We start from the raw sequence: 22841 nt of genomic DNA on the forward strand, positions 1-22841 counted from the left end.
AGGGGAATGAAGAGATGAGCTATAAAAGTAAGAGTAAAGAGGCACAGCCCAACAACTCAGGCTAGGGGCTCACACAATTAACAAATAGCTCAAACTTAAGAACCAATGGCAATCTTGTAATTAATGGAAGTCATCCTAACAATAGGACCAAGAAGTAAGAGGAATAGCTCATATGTCTTCTTTTTTTGGGGGGGGGGTATGTTGGGAAACATGTCCACACTCCTTGCCATGTTTTGGTGTTAAAAAACAAACATACATCTTTAACTTGATTGTTAAAGTGTGATTAGCTTGAAGAAACCCTTAGAAGATCGAAGGTCGAATCAAGACATGAAGCTAAGCTTAAAGACATGAAACAACAAACAAGAAGGAAAGAAGATGAAGGGCTAAAGAATGGAAGATTCAAGTGAAGAAGAAGACCACTAGGATAGATTAGTTATTTTTAATGTAATTTGTAATTTCCACATACTTATATGCACTCACCTCATGCATGTGCATTGCATTATATTAGAATGACCATAGAGCATGCTTGAGTAGGTATGGAAAATTTCTAAGTGGTGTGGAACACACAGTAACCTAACTCAAGGGTATTTAGGGAATCTTAAAGTTAGTATCAGGAGATGAAACCTTCATAGAAGTTGTAGGAAATTGAGTTGTGATTCCAACACAACTGATCTCAAATCAATCCAAGGTCGGACCAAAAAGTTATAGTCAAAACACTGGTGACTGGTCAGTATGACAGAGCTTGTTATGTTGGCGGTCGACCGGAACCATCCGAGACCATAGGCGGTCGACCGGATGGAAGCCCCGGTCAACTGGACCTGTCCGAGACCATAGGCGGTCGACCGGTTGAAAGTCCCGGTCGACCGGTGCCTGTCTGGAAGTACTCCAACGGCTATTTTATTGCCTACAACGGCTCTTAGCGGTCGACCGGCTACCAATGGCGGTCGACCGGTATATCCAGAATATGTCCGTTAGAGCTTGATTCCCTACCTAAAATGCTTTACTAAGTTCACCTATAAATACCCTAATCACTCTTAATTAATTATTCATTAAGAAAGAGCTTTAAGAGCATTATTGCAAGCATTAGAGAAGGTTATTCTACTTGAGTTATTCTGTTACACAAATCCCAAACAAGAGGCTCCAGTCTTAATCAAAGTCCTCTACTCTCTCCTGTGCAAGTCAAAGCTGTAAGAGAGGACTTTACAAAAGGTGCATCACTTATCATTTATTATTCATTATCATTTGCACCACACTTGAGGTATTCCTCTTATTCCACTATTTCTTATTTTCTGTTTTTTACAATTCTAGACTGTATTTAGGATTGTAAGGATACTCTTATCCTAAAAAGAGAAAGGTCTCTCTCTACCTCTAAAAGAGATTGTGAAGGCGTCTCTCTGCCTGGAAAGGAGATTTGTAAGGATACTCTTATCCGTGAAAAAGATTGTAAAGGTTTTCTTCCCTACCTACTGTACTGAAAGGGAGAACTAGTGGAATACCTTACAAGAGGATTCTTGTAGGGAGTGGACCAGACTCGGATTGAGTCGAACCACTATAAATCTTGTGTTGTGTGATTGTGCCTATTTTATTTATTCCGCATTGTTTTTAAATTACAATCACTTGTGATCTATACATCGAAAAGAGTTAAATTCCACTAGTATAACCTATTCACCCCCCCTCTAGGTTATTTCAGGGTATTCTTGGAAGAAGAAAGAAATAAAAATTAAAAGGGAATGAAAGGTTAAAGTGGGGGCAATATTTAAAACCTCCCTTTAGAGTTGATGGGTTTTGAAGGTTGTCTTCAAGCCTCAAATGAACAGAACCAGTGGGAAAGGCTGGTAGCTTGCGATGCTTTCAGTTCTCCACACAATAGTCCAACAAAGCCAAAATTATACGAGAAGGTAATCGTCTCTAAAGCCTCTTGATTCCCACCAACCACAGTCCCAAAGGTCATCAGATAAGAGAGGGAAAATTCTGCATCCTAGGTCTGGTGGTAAGTCAAGGAGGAAAGATTTGAGTTTCGGTTTGTAGCCCTCTGTTTATGAGGTCTGAAACTCTCAAACTCTGTAGCCTGATTTGCCCTAAGGTGGGGAGGCAAGCCCTCAAGTATCAGTCCTAATCGATGATGTTCTCAACATGTGGGTGTCAAGAGTAGGGACTGTTTCACCGTAGAACACAGGAACCCAGAAATGATATGAACAGAATGTATACATATATATATATATATGTATATATAATTCTATCACCAATTCTTTTGACCTCTACAACATCATTTTGTAAATCTTTATCAATCTTTTAACTCTCTCTTCTCCTAGAGAGGTTGTCCTCTTTCTTCTTCTGTTATTCCCTTTCAGTGCCCTTTATATATATATATATATATATATAGATATATAGATAGATAGATAGATAGATAGATAGAGAGAGAGAGAGAGAGAGAGAGAGAGAGAGAGAGAGAGAGAGAGAGAGAGAGAGAGAATTACTCCGCCACCCCTTGAACTTTGCCTTCAAATCAATGCCCTCCCCTATACTCTTACAAATGACACAAACACCCCCTTCATTTTTGAAAAATTACAAACACACCCACACCGTTAGTTTAATCCGTTGAGTGATGATGTAACTGACCATTATTTTCACAAATGGCCAAAATACCCTCATTGAGTGTGACTTTACCGATGATCCCTGATTAAACCTTGAGAAAGAACCCTTTCTATCTGTTTACCGCCCTCCCTGCGAAAATGAATTGAGGAGCTCTCTATCTCTTTAGCTTCACTAAGCAATTCCATTCCAACGCATCAGATCCTAGAAAACCCTTCCATTGATGCTTCTTTACAGTCTTCTCTAAACAAAAAATTGGAACTTAATAGAATCTGAAAGTGAAAAAAATCTAGAGTTCAGTTGCAGAATTCGAATCCTATTTATTTGCAACCTATGAAAAATTTAGCCATTCTCAAACCTTAAGATGGTCGACGGCTATAATGGTTTTCAGTCACTCAAAACCTCATCTTGGCGTCCTCTGGTCCTCCAAATATTGACGTTGAAACCCTAGGAGTTGCAGAATGATTTGTGCTTGCTATCGGTATGCAAATGTCTGCAATGGCTCTGTCGCCATCTCCATTATTGGCACTTCCGTCGAACAATCCTCCATCCTCTTCTTCAATGAGGTCGCCTTCTACTTCTCAACAATCCCAGTAGCAGCAACAACTCCCATCATCTCTCTCTCTCTCTCTCTCTCTCGGCTTGTTCTCTGTATATCAATCGAGCTTGGCAACGATGGCCGCTTCTCATAAGCCAGTATCGCTGGATCACCATGTAATGGGGCTGAAATCGATTGTTGCAGTACAAGTGCCGACCATTGCATGAACTTAAAAAAAAAAAAAAAAAAAGATAAAACCCTTCAGAATTCAGAAATAAAATAATCCAAAGCTCATCCCCGTCAGTGGCAAAGAACTCCCAAACCCTACAATCTCACTTGGAAATTTTCATATTATTTTCTCCCATTTTTTCATTTTTTCTTCTTCGTATAGAATTTCCTATTGATCTCATTCCCTCCCGGTCTGCACGATGTGGATTGATGCAAAGGATGGGGGTGGAACCTGTTGGGTGACGTTGCAGAGGATGGGATGGGGCGAAGGTGTCGCCGAAGAAGAAGAAGAAGGAGATATGCAGATGGTGGGGGCAGACCAGCTTGGGCGAGGTTTTAGAGTATGGGATAGGACGGTGGTGTTGCCGGAGAAGAAGAAGAAGAAGGAGATCGGTAACAATTTTGGACATTTGGGAATATTTTATTGGATATTTGATGTGAGGGTATAATGGTCTTTTATATTTATAACTAGTAGAATACTAACGGTGTGGGTGTATTTATAATTTTTTAGACAAGTAGGGGGTGTTTGTGTCATTTTTTAAAGTACAAGGGAGGGCGTTAATTTGAAGATAAAGTTCAGGGGGTGGCAATGTAATTTTCTCATATATATATATATTATATTTATCAAACTTGTGTTAGGAAAAGTTTTAATTAATATAATTAATGGTATCCACCCCAAATTGGATTAGATGAAAATACTAAGAAACAACACATGGATAGTTTAGTTCAAGGAATTAGTCAAGGAGAAAAGATTATCATAGGGGGAGATTTAAACGGACATGTTAGAAGAGATAGTGAGGTTATGAAAGAATTCATGGCGGATATGGTATTGGAGATAGGAATGAAGATGAGGCTTTAATTGGGATTGATAAGAGAGCAGCTTGCCTTTCCAAACCTGTAATCTCTTTTTCAAGAGATTCAGAATTGGGGAGCAGTGTGAGCAGTTAACATGGAAGGGATCAAAGGTAAACCCAAAATACTTTACGGGAAGACGAACCAAGGAGAACCCAGACTTCCCAATCAGGCAAGACTTGACAACCTCAGAAACCCCAGCCTGGAACAAGAGAGATTTGGAGTGGTTGAAAGACCTGGAATACTTTCAAAGTGGCACAAACAGGTCATATTGGTCTCTACTGAAGGATATCAGCTTTAGAGAAAATCACTAGGCTGTCAGCAAAGGCTAGATGGGAGATCTTAAGGGCCTAACATTTCGACATGGGGGAGATGAGCTGTTGGTCCATACGGGATTGAATACTTCTGGAAAGCAATTCAAGAGGCACAGATGTATGGGGAAAGGGGACAACCCTGACGAATGCCAACAGAGGAGGCAAGAAAAGCCAGCGGGGCTACCATTGAGAAGCACAGAGAAGTAGGGAGAGGAAATGCAATGATAGATCCAATTGACAAAAGGGGGGAAAGGACATCTTATGCAAAGTTGAGTTGAGTTGTATATATAATTTGTCTTTTTATGGATGTTTAGATATATAAAATTCAAATAAACTGGGATAAACTGGGACATAAAATATAAATTTTAAAAATTATTGGGGGGGGGGGGGGAATATCTCCTATGTGTCTTTTGGGCTCAGGGCAGTAGCAGCATCACTATCTTTGAAGATGAAATGGGCACATAAACCTTTCCCCTTCTCTCTGTTCTATACTCCAACTTCTTCAAGTAAAAGAAAGTTTGATTGCAATAAGCCGGCATCTCCCCCCTCCCTCCCCTTTCTCTAGTCCTTATATGAACTAGTTTTATTGAAGAAAAGGATAAGAGAACTTATGTTAAGATTTACAGGGCAAAATGGTTGCATAGATTAGGTTATGAACAAAAATTTGAAGTTTCAGGTGTGTTATACACCCCCACCCCCCCAAAAAAAATGTCACATTATTTGATGCCTTAAGGGGTGTGAATAAGGTAATTCCTTTCTTAAATACTTTACTCTTTGCCACCTGGGCTGTAAAATGTTCAAGGGTTGGTCTGTTAACCCAAAAAGTGGTACATGAACTGGGTTCAGGACACTTTTGAGGTAGTTTTTTTAGGGTTGGTCTGTTAACCCAAAATTTGGTACATGAACTGGGTTCAGGACATTTTTGAGGTAGTTTTATTTCTGGTGTGGGTGTTAAATCTTCAACAGGAAAACTTATTCTGATCTCTGAACTTATCACACTTTCTTGCCATTTGGAGTTATCTAATTACCTTTATGTTTCGGAAAATCTCAGTTCTCAAGCAAAGTTAATGTCTATCTGAATTTTTTATAGTTAGTGCATGAGTTCATAATGATAACGTGTCCAGACTTATTATTAACACCCCCCACCCCACATGCACACAAAAAAAAGATTTATTCAAAGGGGCTCAATGCTCATTTTTTTCGTGTAAACATAGAGAATTGGAAGGGGAGGGGAGGGGGGGGGGATTAATAAGAAGACATTTTTCATGAATCCAACAACATTGATGGTTTATGTTTCTATGCCATACATTAACCATGACCAAATTTTTCGGTGAAAGATGAGAAACTAACCAGTACAACTTAGATATTCTTTTTTTGGTCTCGCTTGGGGGGGGGGGAAGCGGTGGGATATTTCTTGCTTTGCACATGTGTTTATTACATGTTCTAATGGTGGAAAACAGGTCGGGGGTCAATCTGGCAATTGATGGAGGCGGGGAGCAGCGCTGATTTGTTCATGGTGTCTCTTCTTGGGTCTGTTTACCATATCTCAGGTTTCTAGTTTTTGTTCTTTCATTCACAATTTGATGTTTCATTGAAGCTTCATTTTCCAGAAGACTTGACACTTGCTGAGAACAATTTTCCTCAACCTACAAGTTGGCGTTGGATCTCTCCTCACGAGATCGATCTTCCTGATGTATTTTTTGTCTTGGGAGATATCCTCTTTCTTGGCTTTGAATGCTCAAAGGATAGAAAATTAGTCTTTCGTGGCTATGAATGCTCAAAAGATAGAAAATCAATACAAATAAGTTTCACAAAATTGGAATCGATATTATTCGGCAGTAGTGTTGAGTTTTTGCCTCATTAGTAGTTTGTTGTTTCCTGCTGATCCTTTCTTAACAAATGCAACAACGTAAAATAGAGAACAATGCGTAGTCATCAAGATATTTTAAAGATATGATGAATCTTTTTTTTTCTTTTTGGCTAATGATGGGTATTCAAGCCTTTGGCCTGACTAGTCTTGTAGGTATTTATTGATCCTACAACCGTATGGATTGGGTCATATTGGGGTTGAATGAGAATCCATTCGATTTTTATTGAAAGTAGTGAAGAGTACTAAATATCCAGTGTGAGTGGCTCCAAGGAGGTAAGAAGAGTCGAATTCAGAATCACACGCTTGCTAATTCGGCTATCCCCTGAGGTTATATATTAATCAAATTAAGTGACTTCTCTATAACCATCACTGAATCATCAATGCTTGCAATCCAACTCCTGATATTGGGCAAGCTGGAGTGGGTTTCTTGGCTATGTTGGATTGTAATTGGTGACGGTTGATTTGATTTGGTGCCAATTCTGATTACTTAACACTGGCTAAACCAATTCTGAGATTTGTATTCACAACAGCATTCTAGCCCTTCCATTACTGTGGCTGCTGCTGCTACACTTAATTTTGTTTATGGACAAGGGAACCTTGTCTTTCTAGCATTCCTACTTCTAGAAACACTTGGGCGTAAAAAATATCTAACAAATATGGGGGCAGCTGGGTCTTTTCACATTCAGCTGTGCCTGGGTGTGGGGAGAGCTAGATGGATAAGGTTATTTTTCTCCTTTTTTTTTATTTCATGTTCTTGATTGAGGCAGCAGCATCAGATCAGACGGTGGAAACTCAGCAAGAGTAAGCTTCCTCTTCTCTGAAGCTCCGTTAGGAATTTGAGCTACCTCAGCATTGTTGGTAGCTTGATCCATTCTTATGTTATTGTACACCTTAAAGCCTTCCAGGATACCCTGATCTCGTTAACTTTATCAGGCGACTGAGCAGAGCTTTGACGTGTGCAGTCATCGTAAATGCTTTTTGCTTAGCAGGCAAAGATTACCTCCGTGGAAAGGCCGTTGGGCAAACAAGTGAATGTTAAAAGGACTATATTGAGTCAGAAAAAGGGTCTTTCACATGGGTTCATTGATTGCCTTTGATAAACTCAACTCAGTTTTATCCCAATTAAATGGGGTCAACTCCTTTGATTGCCTCTGTTGATCTCAAATTTGCAAGGCTGCTACTATAGATCATAATGGCTTAATTGCCACTTGCGGATGTAGAAATAGATAGGAGACAGCCAGGAGCCAAGCTATTTTGTTGGTATAACAAGAAAGAAAGGTAAAAAAAGGTTAGTGGGTGGGGTATACAAGGCTTGAGAAGGGAGGGAGGGGAAGAGGAGGACCACATCCCTCTGCTTTATCACTCTCACCTCCAATTATCTATACCAGTCTACCATATGTAATGTCGAGACCAATGAGCTGTGACAAAATTCTGAGTCACCCAGAAAGGGAGAGATAAGCACACAGACCTGACAAACAGATTCCTAGCGTATTGTCTATTTTAGGGAGATGGTCCATGTCTCCTCCATAGCTCCATGGCCGTCTATGCAATGCAATTTTATCACCCCTTTATGATTTTTATTGCTGGCCATGAATCTGCTCGAACTGACAGGTTGTTACATTTAAAACCTAAATTCTAAGAGGATTAAGAATTTTTTCACCCATGTTGAAAAGAGATTCTCTTTACCACGGGTGATTTGTTCTTATGATTGGACTTCGTGAAAGGTGAATGTCATCATTAACTCCCACATTTTATTGTATATAATAACAAACTCAATCTTATCTCAACTTAATGGGGTTGATTACGTGGATCCATGCAAAACATAATGGGAGAAATGAACGTAAAAAGAAAGATGCACAACTCAGCAAGTCAGGAAAATGTTAGTTAAATGAGGTCAGCTATTTGGATCCTTACCCTCCATTTGGCTCTATCTATGATCATATTTGGGGCAAGACCAAGATATATATGTCATTCCTTGCTACTTCTATGGTAATTTTAGGTCCGCCCCCACTTCTTTTAGCTCCTTTAATTGGAATCAAATTACTCCTCTTTACTGGGGAATCCCTAGGCCTTCGTTGAACATGATCAGATAAGAACTTTGTGAACCAAACCTTCACCTGCATTGGTTACAATTTCCCTTCACCAATGATGAAAAGATAATCTTTCCAATTATGAGATTGAAATTACCCTTTCTCATTCTAATAAGAGGGTAATGTCTCATGGTTGAAAAGATACTCTCTTCATCATAGGTGAAGGGAAACTATAGCCAATGCAGGTGAAAGTTTGGTTCACAAAGTTCTTGCACCTCAAAACCTATGCTGGGGATCCTCCTACCTCTCAGTAGCTCTTGAAGCTCTTTGTTGAATACTTACCTCTATTATGACCATTAAGCATTCTGCTTTCTCTCTTTATCCCATGCCAAAAGGATTTCAAGTCAATGTTAAGATGTAATCTTGTTTTAGTACTATAGGTGAGGAAATAAGTATTCAGGGTGGGGGGGGGGTATTCATGCAAGTAAAGTGGGTGAGGTTTTATTGTAATTACTCAAATAACCTTATACTTTACAGCCAATAACTGTCATCACTGTTTGACTGTCATGGTTGTTATTTTAAGAGAGACCACTGATTCCTTTTACTACACTACTCCACTCCATTCCACATAAAGCTCAGATATGGATCCTCAATAACAGGAGAGGAAAGCACTTAATGTAATTACAAATAGGGAGAATCTTATTGCCGAAGTGGTGAGAGAAGTTAAAATTTTATTTTTTTGCCCTTTAAGGAAATTTTTTTAATGAGGGTAAATCTTGTTATTTTACATAAATATAGTATTAAATAATTTGTTTTATAGGTAGCTCCAAGGAGAGTTGAACTCATGACCTCTTAAGTCTGTAGTTTAAATAACTTTTGACTTTTTGAAACATTTTTTACCCTTACATTAAATAATATTTTAGAATACTATATTAGTTTTTGGGATGGCTGATACCCAATTTGATACCGTACACTAAAACCATGGTCTTTGCTGTTTGGTGTGTTGAGCTGTTGTGAGTTATAGTCTTAATAGAGGCATATAGTTCCACATTAGTTATTTATGATTTTGGATTATCTTAATATACCATTTGGGCCATCCCAATTTTATAGTTTTGGATTATCCTGGATGGTATTTCGTGAGTTATCCCACTTTATTTAATATAACATCAAAACAAAGTACAAGCGAGCAGACGGTTAGGAATTATAGAGATATAGTTTCACATTGATTATTTGGGATCCTGGTTATTGATTTTTTTTCCCCTCTGAAGATGTTCCTGAAAATTTGACTTTCATGGGTCAATTCACACTGTAGCAGTAACAGAGTTTATTATAATTGCCCAATGTGACTTTGTACAAAATCACAGCAAGAAAAAGGTGACCTGAACAATTGGTTTGAGAGGATTATTTCTCTTTCTGCCCCACAGATGATTACTAACTTGATTGATTGATTGATTAATGGGCATCAATCTCTAATGATTGGGAAGAATCTCCCTTCAATCTAATATCTATTTTGCCTGACACCTCTTTCTTCTTTTTGAGTAGAACTCAGACACCTCTTCCACATAATAATACAAAAGAAGGGACGAATGAATTACAAAGGCCTTGCACATGATTCATGAGAGAGAGAGAGAGAGAGAGAGAGAGCACGTGAATAAGTGTGGAATCATGTGGGTGTACAGATAGGTTGAGCTCCCAGGAAGGGAAACAAACCCCCCAGTATGGGATCATATAATCCACCACTCTCATCTACTTTGGACCCATTTTTTTTTTTTCTTCTCTTCTTGTCTTTCTTCTGTTCTCCATCATCCTATTTTACAATTTTTTAGCTTTCATCCTTCTCCCTGTATTCTTGGAGCTTATGGGGATTCGCTCTATTGTCACTCCTCCTCCCGGTCTTACTGTGCATCATCATCATCATAACCTGGACTCAAAGCCTCAACCTCAGAATCCTCAAAACCACCACACTTTTCGAGCATGGGATACCCCCCTCATCATAGTCATTCCAATTATCATCTCACTTCTCTTGCTTGTTGCTGTGATTATCATCATTGCATTGCTCCGGAGACTCAAGTCCAACAAAAGCAGTTCTCATGGCAATCCCACAACCAGCAGCAGCAGCAGCAGCAGAAGCAACAACAACAACAACAACAACAACAACAACAACAACAACAACAAGAATCTTTCCCATTTCTCTCCTTATACTTCTGTAGTCTTCAGTGCTAGCCCAGGTAACCACTAAATCTCATAATTCTTCCTGGGGTTTTTTTTTTTTTAACAATATTTGTTAATCTTTTTTGGGCTTTTGATGTGAGAACTGAAAAGCAGAGGTGAAGCGTGGTTGCCTTCAGGGAGGAAGTTCAGGTCTTCTACCTTCAGCAAAACTCAAAGAGAGAGGGATTCAAGTTTTCACCTACAAAGCGCTTGAATTGGCCACTGATGGTTTTAAAGAAGCGAATGTGATAGGCAGTGGAGCTTATGGAGTCGTTTACAGGGCGATCCTGAGTGATGGGACCGTGGCAGCAATCAAGATGCTCCGCAAAGAAGCCAGACGAGGGGAGCGTGGGTTCAGAACTGAGGTATAGTGGCTTCCTTGGCTCTTTCAAGTGTCCTACACTAACTTGATCAAATGAAACAGATCTTCCGAATTCTATGTGCAAATAATTGTGTGGGATTGGCATTTCTGCTTCATGGACTTCTTCATTCCACATTTATAGGGACTTCAATAGCTCTGAAGAACAGAATTGTAGTAGTAAGAGAGTGATGTAATGGTTCTTTATAACATGTACTTGATCACACAGGTGGACTTACTGAGCCGGTTCCGTTCTCCCTACTTGGTGGAGTTGCTCGGCTACTGTGCTGACCAGAACCACCGGCTTCTCATCTTCGAATTCCTGCCCAATGGCAGTCTGCAAAACCACATCCATCCGACGGGAAGCCAACATCAGCCATTGGATTGGGGGACCCGATTGAGGATTGCTCTTGATTGCGCAAGAGCTCTAGAGTTCCTTCATGAGCATGCAGTACCATCTGTCATCCACCGGAACTTCAAATGCAGCAATGTCCTGTTGGATCATAACTTCAGGGCCAGAGCTTCCAATTTTGGATTGGCCAAGATGGGTCCAGACAAGATCAGCGGTCAGATATCGACAGCACTGGGGTCTGCAGGCTACATGGCACCAGAGTGAGTTTATTTATTGCTTGCTATGATCAAGTGCTTGCTATCACAACAGCTAACTGGTTTAAACTCTTTTGCTGCTTCACCACATTGATTGCTGCTAATCTCTAACTATATTTTCTTGTGGGCTATGTAGATATGCTTCAATGGGTAAGCTAACAACAAAATCAGATGTTTACAGTTATGGCGTGGTTCTCCTAGAGCTTCTAACAGGCCGCACCCCAGTGGATACAGATCGGCCTCCTGGAGAACATTTCCTTGTCACCTGGGTCAGTAACAAAAGCCTGTAACCTTTCCTCTCTAAATTTATAGTTCCTCTTGTATTTATTAAGGTCAAAGGTGTGGTATGAAGCTATAACAATGCCTTTGGTACAGTAAACTCTCTAGATACCAAACCAGCAACAATATCTGGATCTATGAAAGACAAGTCTCCATGATCTTCTGGTCTTTTCTTGATGCCCACTTTGTCATCTTTAGTTATTATCAATCACGGCACAAAGGCCAGTTCTTGCTGGTTCAGTGAACGAGATATTTTTCCATAAGAGCTAAAATTTCAGCACTAGAACTGATCTCTCCAATTACTCAGCTTCCTTAGTTTCACACTAGAGCTGTTAAACTAAAAGTGGTGTCCAATTGTTGTACATCAGGCTCTTCCAAGGTTGACCAACAGGCAGAAAGTCATTGAAATGGTCGATCCAGCTCTACAAAGGAAGTATTCAAAGAAGGAACTGATTCAGGTTAATTGGTCCAGGAACTGTAATCAGTACTATACCACAGCCACAAATAACTTCAGTTTCTAACTTTTTACCACATTGATGTTATAGGTAGCTGCAATTGCTGCTGTGTGTGTGCAACCAGAAGCTGATTACCGACCTCTAATGACTGACGTTGTGCAGTCTCTAATTCCACTGGTCAAGAGCCTCCCTTCTACTACTCTCTCAACCTCTTCCAGATTTTGCAGTCCAATATTAAGCCCCAGGTCTTAATTCAAAAGTATGGAGGCGACGGCATCATCAAATTTCAATGCTTTCAGTTTCTGCAGACATTCTTTCAGAGCATTATATTAAGCCCTATAAAAAAGATTGTCAGAAATATTTAGGCGTGAGCCACCAAGATAATACTTGTCCGAGGAAGCTGATAAACTGATCCCAAGTCTTGATGTAATTTGTGCTGTGCTGTGGGTCCTGGTAGCTAAGCTCTCTCCAATAATTATGGGTGGTCATCCTGCATAATTGAATGTACAGCTGAGCAGTTCAGATACAAGATTGTACGAAGGGCTTTATTTACTTACATTGAGAGTTCACAGTTTTGTCTTACCTGCTTAGATACTTTGTGGAAGTGTAATAAGCTCATTGCAAAGTGTAATAAGTTCTTAATTTACTCAAGTCAGTAGTTCAGGGTTTGATTTACCATGTAGTCAAATAAGTACTGATACTGACCAGTTTATCTAGTGATAAACCATTTTAATTTCATGTGTTTACAATTATTGCGAAAAAAAACTGTCCCTTTTTGGAAGAACACAGAACCACAACCCAAAATCTAGCCAAGAAGATCAGAACGTACTTCTACTGATAATTACTGATATCAAGTCAATACCTCATTTCAACCATAGAACAGGAAAATGTTCCATGTTTCATTCATTTCAGACTCTCAGAGATCTTGTCCTTTAACTGCTGATAACTTCTCCTGTGTACTTCCTTTAACCCTACTTGTGCCCACGCACTTATGCTTATGCAACTTCTGACTTCTCCGGTATCTGTGTAGCTTGGTCACGAGAAATCCTTGAAGGGAGAAGGCATCTCATTCCTACAGAATGATGAAAAGCCAGTTCTAGGGATCGAATACCTCCTACACCCTTCTTCTAATTCTCCAACGACATAAACTTCTCAAACAATAATTTATAAAATATGATGAAACTGTTTCTTTTCCTCAATTGCAATATTCCTTTTCAAAACCTTCCAGAAAGAGTTAATTGCATCACCATTCAAACACCAAATCCTCATCTGAATGTTACTTGCAACTGAAAACACCAATCAGGCTACCTGCAGAAAATCTCGACAGCCACTGCCAGGTTTTCACCTGGTGCTCAATGACCCATTTTTTTCTCCTTATCATCCAAAATTGCACACAAACCCTCCCATCTCAGTCACATGCCTCGAAGTCTTGTCACCTACCTCAAAGTCTATCATGCTGACCAAGTCTGATCTGTCATCTTTATCCTGGCCATAAGCTCCTGAATAGCAGAGTTCCATATTTTAAGATTTTTCACCACAAACCCTTTACCAGGATCTCCATATGTGTTTGACCCATATCTGCATTGCTGACGGTCCAACATCACTGAGCGGGCTTGCATATGACACTGTACATAGACCTGCAGGCCATGAACCTTCCCACTTCCTAACATAAATGTCTGCAGGCCAGAAGATCAAGGATTTTTCCAGTGATAAGAATACTCTTTGAAATTATGAATATCAGACAACTGAAACAATTAATCTAAACTCTTCTCGACCCAACCAACATGCTGGGCACGCCCAACTTATCATATTCACTTGCCAGTGTCCTTTTCCCTGCCTTCTTTGATCAATTAGGGAAACCAAAACCAGAAGATTCAGCTCCTGAAAGCTTGTATATACCTTGTAGTGATCATCAAAAAATCCCAAGTTTTGTAGCGATTCAGTAACAAAAAAATTTCTCTGCACCATATTTCCTCATGTAGCACATCTCAATTACATAAAATTCCTGTGTGCATCTTTGTGTATCCAACTAGCCTTATTACGTAATTGTTTCCTCCTAGAAGTCAATATCTGGAATCCCGGATCTTTTCCCCTCCCTTCCTCGGGAGCCACACATGGAGTTTCTGTACCTTCTATTCCAAAATAGGAAACTTGCTCACCAATAGTCCATGCACGAGCAAGACCCTCCCTCAAAATGATGAAACCGTTTCCTATCTCTAACTGCAATCTTCCTTTTAAAAACCTTAGAAATATGCTTAATAGCAGAATGGCAATCCCTACAAATCCGAATATTCTTCACAATTCGAAGCAATGATCCGGGCTCTGTGCAAAGAAATCCAAAAGCTAAAGCCAGTTTTTCACTGTGGTACCCAATTATAGCTTCTTTTTCTTCTTCTTCTACGTCAAACGTAACCCCTTTTGTCCCTACTGAATACCCAACTTTCTTTATCTCCCTAGCCATGTCTTCCCACATCAAATATATCTCTTCAGTCTTGTCATGGGATCTATCTCCTGCTACAAACTCGTGAACAACACCATCTACCTCAATCAAACTACTCCCAGGAACCCGTTTTATTCTTCTTTTTCGCATAGTTCTCATAACTTCCTCAGCATCATCTCCTTTGCCAGACTCTGCATAAATGTTTGAAAGAAGAATGTAACGTCCATCATGGTCACGATCAGATTCTATCAGAAAACTCCCCACCCTTTGACCCATTTCTATATTCCCATGGATCCTGCATGCACCAAGGAGGGCCCCCCATATTACATGGTCTGGATTTATTGGCATGCAAGCTATGAATCTTTCTGCTTCCTCCAACAAACCTGCACGGCCAAGAAGATCTACCATGCAGGCATAGTGATCCAAATCTGGCTTGATCCTGTGGACATCAAGCATTGAATTGAAGTAGTGGAAACCTTTCTCCACCAAACCCATGTGGCTGCAAGCACACAAAACTGCAGTGAAGGAGATACTATCCGGTGTAATGCCCTCACTCTTCATTTGTTCAAAGAAGAAAAGTGCTTGCTCGGTTTGGCCATTGAGTGCCAACCCAGAAATGGCTGCTGTATAAACAGAAACATCATTCTCTCTGGATGAATGAAAGACTTGCATTGCTAGACTGATGTTGCCGCATTTTGCGTACATGTCAATGAGAGCGGCAGAAATAATCGAATCGAAATTTGTATGGTTCCTTCGAATGTAAGAATGAATCCAAACCCCATGATCCTGAGCTCCCAATTGAGAACAGGCAGAAAGAACGCTCACCAGAACTGCCGCATTCGGTTCCTGGTTTAGTAGTTGCATCTCCCAGAACAAAACCAAAGCTTGCATTGGCTGCCTATGTTGAGCATATCCGGAGATCATAACAACCCATGAGACCAGATTCCTCTTGGGCATGTGGGTAAAAAGCCGATGCGCATCATCAAGATAACCAAACCTCACCAGCCCGCCGATCAGACTATTCCATGAAACCTCATTTCTTTCAGGCATTTTTTCAAAAACATCAAGAGCGACTGAAATCTCGCCATTCCTTATGTATGCAGAAATCAGAGAGTTCCATGACACGACATCCAATTCACCCATTTCATCGAATACCACTTGTACGTCTTGCAGTCTCTCACAAACCGAGTAGAACTGGATCATCGAATTGCGGACGAACGCGTCAATTCCAAAAGACTTCTTGATTACCAGTGAATGGAACTGCCGACCCAAGTCGGAGGAGGCGGAGCCCACTTTGGCGCAAGCTTGGAAGAGGAAAGTAAAGGTAAAGTTATTAGCAGGAAGATCGAATTCAGCCATCCGTTTTAGTAGGAATACAGAACTACAGAGAGAATCAGGACGACGGGCACGCGCGAGACCCCGGATAACAGTGTTGAAGAGGAAGATGGTTGGCGCTGGGGCTTGAAGAATGAGAAGAAGGGCGTAATCTATATCGCCAGATGGGTTAAGAGCGGAGAAGGAGATGACGGGTCGTAAGGATGATGGAGGATGGGGCAGACCCCTCACGACAAGCCTGGCGTGGGCTTGTTTGAATTCTGCCATGGATTTACATATATGGAATATGGCCGTTAAGGATTGGCCACAGGCATTAGATTTGAAACCCATTCGTGTTCCGATGGCCTCTGTTCTCTTATGTCACCAATGGACTCTCATCTGGTTTTCTTGCCGCCTTCTTCATAGTTGAGGATAGTGCGACGTCACAGAATGGAGGGAAATTTTGAATTCTTCGTTACTACATTGTCCTTGAATCTTTGATCATAGATTATAGACAAGAGGGAGGAAGCATCTTAGCCCTTAAGGTAGTTAAGTTAGGTGCAGTTTCTTATTACTGAACGGTCACATTATCCACAGGATAGGATACACCAAGTGTTTGTCAAAACTACCCAAAGACCTTAATAAGGTGTGAGCGAATCTACACCTTATTTTCTATCCTCTATTTGCGGATCTTGCAGTTGGAAAGGCTCTCGCCTCTCGACTTGCGGGAGCCCTGGCCACGCGACACGCAAGAATTTGGGAGACGGAGACCGCTAACAAGGTCTCGACAGATGGAGCTTGCACAAGGACATGTGTCGTTTTGTTGCGGACAGTACCTCCACCTACCAATCACACTTGTCCATTGCATGCTTCGTCGGTTCGCCCATTCCTTCCCTCCATAAAAGGACAAGTGGATCCCGGCCTTTCTCTGTCTCAATTCACAGTATTCACACACATATACAGAGTGAGAGAGAGAGAGAGAGATTGGCTTACAAGTTCAGTTGGGTTGTTACTTATTTGTCTCAGTTATTCGATTTCTGCAACATCGGGCGCAATCAAATTGATCATCATGAAGGGTTCTTCATCATTTTCTTGCACGAAGCAGGGGATGGCATTTGTTCTGATAATGATGTTAGCGTTGGCAACTTCATGTAGTTGCATCGGAGCCGATGACGAAAGAGGCTACCAGGAACAAGCCAAGGATATGATGGGCACTGCAGCGGGGAAGGTGGAGGAGAAAGGGAATGAAGCCAAAGAGGCTTCGGACTCATGGACAGAGTGGGCAAAGGACAGGATCTCGGAGGGTCTGGGTTTGAAGAACGAAGACACCGTTAAGGAGAATGCTAAGCAAGCATACGATGTCGCTGGTGACACCGCCAAGAAGATGGCCGACAAGACTTACGACAACGCTCATGATGCTGGGCAGTACGGTGCAGAGAAGGCCCAAGACATCAAAAGAACCACCGAGGAGAAAGCGGGGAAGGCGACAGAGATGGCATCCGAGAAGGCCAAGCAAGCGAAAGAGGCGACTTACGAGAAGGTAGGGGATGCAGCGGAGATGGCGACACAGAAGGCAAGGCAGGCAAAGGAGGCCACAGGGGATCACCTGAAGTGGGCCACAGAAAAAGCCAAGGAAGGGTACGACGCGGCCAAGAACAAAGCAGGGGAGACAATGGAGAGCACAAAGGGAGGCTACGACGCGGCTGAGAACAAGGCAGGGGAGACAATGGAAAGCACCAAGGAAGGGTACGACGCCACCAAGAATAAGGCAAGGGAGACTATGGAGAGCACAAAGGAAGGGTACAACGCGGCCAAGAACAAGGCAGGGGAGACGATGGAAAGCACAAAGGACACTGTCGCCTCCAAGTACGACGATGCCAAGCACAAAACAGAACAGATTAAGAAAAACCTTGCTGGTAATAATCCACTAGACCAAGAACTTTGAAGGAAAGCTCCTGCTCCACTCCTCAGAGTCAGAAATCGCTCTTTTGTCAATGTACTGCAACAAAATACTGGATCTCCTGCGCTCTGTCTGATTCCAAATTCTATCTGTAGTTTTTGATTTTCTGTTTTTTTTTTTAACTTCTCAAAATAGTTTATCTTGCGAACCCTGCAAACTACCAGATCCTTGAGCTAGCAGAGCAGTTCTCTTCCACATGAAGGAATGAATGAATGAATGAATGAAACTAAGTCTTAAATTTGAAAATTCGAATCTGGGTTTTCCTTACTTTGTTCTATACTTACATGGGGATCATATAAGTAGCAAATAGGAATGGATATATTTTGAACAAGAATCTGCCCAGTGCCCAGTTTGTTAAATCCCTTTTTTTTTTTGATGAAAGATTTGTGGTGCATGTGGTTAATGAAGAATATAAGACGGCAAAAGCTACAGAAAATCTATAATGGGAGCAGCAGCTATGAGGAACGGAGAGAGAGAGAGGAGAAGGAAGAAGTTGAGAAGCAGATGATGTCCTCTGCTCTGTTCCTGCTAAGGTGTGGAAGTTATAACCGTTTGGTTAGTTTCCAAGAAAATTGGGATACTATCTTATGGGCCTTGTGGGCTTTGTTGGCCGGTTTTTGGCCTTATTATGGGATTTGTGGGCTTTTTCGGGTCTTTCACGTACTATTACCACATATGTATGACAGAATCTGGTGCAATTCAGCCAAACCTCTCAAATTACAGGAAAATCCCAATTTTTTTTTTTCCTGACGATGATCCAGGCCTTCTGATTAATCCTGTGGCCCCATATTGACTTTACAATTGTATGGATTGGGTTATTACTGGGATTGAATGAGAATCATTCATGTGGTCCCATATTGATTTTACAATCATATGGATTGGGTTATTACTGGGGTTGAATGAAAATCATTTAACTTTCATTGAAAGTAGTGAAGAGTATTAAACACTTCGTGTAAGTGATCTCAAAGAGGTAAGAGAAGTCAAACTCAGAATCTTCTGGGTGACCCTTGTCAACTTGGCTAACATGGTAATCTATAAGTTTGTCAATTGGTTTGATTTTGGTTTTCCAATTTGGCTCAAAATATAATTGAATCAATACCATTATATGTCTGTTAATTGGTTCGATTTTGGTTTCAGTTTGATTCAAAATATAATTGAATCAATTTGGTTTGGTTTTGGATTAAATCCTATTTAGGGTTAACTTATTACATCTTCGACAATAAAGCCCATCTATCTTATAGGTCATAATCTTTTTCTTTTTTTTTTTTTAAATTAAAAAGGAATAGATTTTATTATCCATATTGGCTAAAACATTGAAAAAGGGATCAAATTTTCTTAAGAATTCATTAATGTTTTAAAAATAGATTTTTAAGATCATGATGAATGAGAATTTATTGGTTCTGAGGGGTTTTTGTGAACCCTAGGACAAAAGTGGGGAAATTCATCAAGTGGTAATTTTCTATTTTGGTTTTAAATTGACACCTTTAATATTGGATCCATCACAGAGTTGATGTCAATACTAATTGATGGTTTCAGCTAAAATGGGAAAAAATTGTTTTCCAATTGCGATGCCCACGAAAAGACATATGGGCATCAACCGGGGATGGGTTTTTTTTAGTTTCATAGGGGTGGGCCCATGGGGCCCGGGCCGTGGGGCTTCATTTTTCCGTCCTCTGGTTGGGTGCGGGGCGCAACCAGGGAGTTTCATTTCCTGAATTTTTTTTTTAAATACTTTTTTTATCCGATACAGCTTGATACGAACGATACACACCGATTTGCCACACATGGTGAACCCTTTATGGATCATCTCTTCTGCCCATTTTGATTTTATTTTCAATTTAGATTCAGTAGAAACTCTTGAAATCCAATAAGAATCAGCTGGAATCAAAATCGGCATTGAAGATTGATAGATTTCGAACCATGGATGGATTGCCAAACGTTTCCCACTATTCAATGTTTAAACTTGCTATGTCATCTGGCTACGTAGCTCAGAGGAATGCAGAAGATGAGTATTGAATGGGACTGGGAGAGCTCATCTTCCTGCTCTTAAGGCTTGTAAAAGGTTATCTCATGATCAATGCTCTCAGAGCTACCGCTTCATTCATTCACGGTGGAGTCACTTCACCTTACATTCGACGATCAAATGGGAAAGGGGTTTCCACAGCTTCCAGAAATGACTCCCCCGAAGACAATCTCCGCTCCTTCTTTGTCAGCCAAAGGGATAGGAGACAGCCCACCACTGGGACCTCCTTCGAGTACGCATTGGTCTCCGCACTTAAATCCTGTTCCACCCTGTTTGGAATCTTCCAGGGCGAGCAGCTCCATTCTCTCGCGCTGAAATCCGGCCTTGACTCCAACATCTTCATCTATAACAGTTTCATCAATCTCTATGTCAAATGCGGCCGGATCGAGTCTGCTCGCTTCATGTTTGATTCCTCTTCTCGGTTGGATTTCGCTTCTTGCAACATTCTGCTTGGGGGTTACGTGAAGAGTGGTCGCCTTGAAGATGCAGTCCAATTGTTTGAGATAATGCCAGATCGAGATTGTGTCTCTTTCACCACGATGATAATGGGTTTTGCTCAGAATGATCTCTTCGTTGATGCTCTGGGTGCTTTTCAAGACATGCGAACTGCGGGTGTGGCCCCAAATGAGGTAACGCTGGCCAGCGTAATCTCGGCATACTCGCAGTTAGGTGGGCTTGGGCATGGTTTTATGATCCATGGCTTGGCCGTCAAACTTGGGCTTCAATCCTTTAACCTTGTTTCCACTAATTTAATTCACATGTACTCTGTTTGTTCAAATTTAGCTGATGCCAAGGTAATCTTCGATGACAATTCAGAGAGGAATATAGTGACATGGAACGTGATGTTAAATGGTTATTCAAAGGCTGGCCTTATTGATTCCGGCAGAGATTTGTTTGAAAGGATGCCTGTGAAAGATTTGGTTTCTTGGGGTACCATAATCGATGGGTATGTAAGAGTAGAGAAGCTAAGTGAAGCCATGTTGATGTATATCAATATGCTACGAGCTGGGTTTGGGCCGAACGAAGTCATGATTGTGGATTTGGTTTCAGCTTGCGGGCGGTCAGCAGCATTTGATGATGGTCAGCAATTTCATGCCACGATGGTGAAGACTGGCTTGGATTGCCATGAGTTTGTGCAGGCAACAGTTATCCATTTTTATGCAGCTTGTCACAAGATTAATCTAGCCTGTATGCAGTTTGAATCGGGGAGTAAGGGTCATATCTCATCTTGGAATGCTTTAATTGCGGGATTTGTGAGAAATGGCATGGTTGATTCAGCGAGGAATTTATTTAATGTGATTCCTCACAGGGACGTCGTTTCATGGAGCTCCATGATTGCAGGTTATGCACAAATTGGGCAGTCTGATCTGACATTGCAACTCTTCCATGAAATGCTTGCTAGTGGTATCCAGCCGAATGAAATTACAATGGTGAGCATCCTCTCAGCCATTGCCACTTCAGGAACATTGAAGCAAGGAAGATGGGTGCATGACTATATACACCAGAATTCTATCCCTCTCAATGACAACTTGAGTGCCGGGCTTATTGATATGTATGCAAAGTGTGGAAGCATTGATGGAGGCCTGCAGGTATTCCATCAAATCCATGAGAAGGCTTCGTCAGTCTCACCATGGAATGCTATAATATGTGGGTTGGCCATGCATGGACACGCTGACATGGCCCTTAGAGTATTCTCAGATCTGCAAAGGACTCCCATAAAACCTAATTCCATCACATTCATAGGAGTCTTGAGCGCATGTTGTCATGCAGGATTGGTGGATGTTGCGGAAAGGTATTTTGATTGTATGAAGATGGTATATAATGTAGATCCAAATATTAAGCATTATGGGTGTATGATCGATCTCTTGGGCAGAGCTGGGCGTTTAGAAGAGGCTGAGCAACTGATAGGAACCATGCCCATGAAGGCAGATGTTGTGATATGGGGAACACTGTTGGCAGCATGTAGAACTCATGGTAACATAGAAATAGGAGAAAAGGCTGCAGAGATCTTGTCAAGATTGGAACCAACTCATGGAGCCGGTAAAGTCCTACTATCTAATTTATATGCTAATGCAGGCAAGTGGCATGATGCATTCCTTGTGCGGAGAGCAATTCAAAGCCAGGGACTGAGGAAGTTGCCTGGATGTAGTAGTGTTGTTGGATAAGCTACTAGCACATTAGTGTTGCTGTTGGCTTTGTTTTGGCTTGTATACTCTTCAGTAAAGTTTTTTTCCTTGAACAGGATCCATAATTTTTTTTCATAGAAGAGGCAGTTGGAGGATAAGCTCTAATGTGTATAGATCATTGTCAAGAGACACAGAATGAAAATAACATGAACGATTCCCTATCATTACATATTTATAATTTAATCAAATTGGATTTCTTTGTTGTAGTACTGACTTGATAGGTGTTAGTGCACAAAGTATTTCTGTCATGGGCTTGAGCCTGGTGAAGGGCGCTGGGGCAATGTCCTCTTCCTTACTGTTGAGGATCAGACAGGTCTAAACACCTAACCTGATGTGCAGGTGCCTATGCATCACACCACCAGAAGCTTTATTTTTTGACAAGTGAAAATGAAAAAAGAAGAAAAGAAAGAGAGAAATTTGATCCTCTTTGAAAGCAAAGTAGGAGAACTGAGTGACACCATAGGGATCCACACATATGATCAGATACTCACACTTCTTGGAAGACAAAGTATTAGTCATGGAGAGTGGTTGACTTAGGTGTTGGGTATGCTTCTTTGTTTAAAATTTATACTCACTCCTTCCCAC

General features: G+C 41.0%; 5 protein-coding genes across 6 annotated transcripts in view; 4 read left to right on the forward strand and 1 right to left on the reverse strand.

Moving 5' to 3' along the window:
• LOC122091913 (uncharacterized protein At5g19025-like) overlaps positions 1-6340 on the forward strand; it is a 14591-nt gene extending 8251 nt beyond the window's left edge. Inside the window, exons 2-3 of one of the 2 annotated variants that reach the window (XM_042662157.1) lie at positions 5985-6054; positions 6135-6340. In XM_042662157.1, the coding sequence (XP_042518091.1) occupies positions 5985-6030 (46 nt within the window). In that variant the 3' untranslated portion in view covers positions 6031-6054; positions 6135-6340. Of the gene's footprint in view, positions 1-5984 lie in introns of both variants that reach the window. The other variant, XM_042662155.1, reaches the window with a different exon arrangement.
• A 3718-nt stretch (positions 6341-10058) lies between these two features.
• On the forward strand, positions 10059-13008 carry LOC122091911 (probable serine/threonine-protein kinase PBL7). Its single transcript, XM_042662153.1, has 6 exons — positions 10059-10652; positions 10750-11000; positions 11223-11605; positions 11736-11868; positions 12247-12336; positions 12424-13008. The coding sequence occupies exons 1-6, from the start codon at positions 10283-10285 to the stop codon at positions 12583-12585; spliced, it is 1389 nt and encodes a 462-aa protein (XP_042518087.1). The 5' UTR covers positions 10059-10282; the 3' UTR covers positions 12586-13008.
• Positions 13009-14488: 1480 nt separating this feature from the next.
• Positions 14489-16438, reverse strand: LOC122092219 (pentatricopeptide repeat-containing protein At5g66520-like). The gene has a single exon (XM_042662557.1). The coding sequence runs from the start codon at positions 16436-16438 to the stop codon at positions 14489-14491; it is 1950 nt and encodes a 649-aa protein (XP_042518491.1).
• A 423-nt stretch (positions 16439-16861) lies between these two features.
• Positions 16862-18314, forward strand: LOC122091912 (late embryogenesis abundant protein D-29-like). The gene has a single exon (XM_042662154.1). The coding sequence runs from the start codon at positions 17157-17159 to the stop codon at positions 18030-18032; it is 876 nt and encodes a 291-aa protein (XP_042518088.1). The 5' UTR covers positions 16862-17156; the 3' UTR covers positions 18033-18314.
• A 1494-nt stretch (positions 18315-19808) lies between these two features.
• LOC122090809 (pentatricopeptide repeat-containing protein At5g19020, mitochondrial) lies at positions 19809-22428 on the forward strand. Its single transcript, XM_042660530.1, has one exon. The coding sequence runs from the start codon at positions 20064-20066 to the stop codon at positions 22233-22235; it is 2172 nt and encodes a 723-aa protein (XP_042516464.1). The 5' UTR covers positions 19809-20063; the 3' UTR covers positions 22236-22428.
• Positions 22429-22841: the final 413 nt, after the last annotated feature.

This window comes from Macadamia integrifolia, chromosome 10, assembly GCF_013358625.1.
Source record: "Macadamia integrifolia cultivar HAES 741 chromosome 10, SCU_Mint_v3, whole genome shotgun sequence".
Classification (NCBI taxonomy): domain Eukaryota; kingdom Viridiplantae; phylum Streptophyta; class Magnoliopsida; order Proteales; family Proteaceae; genus Macadamia; species Macadamia integrifolia.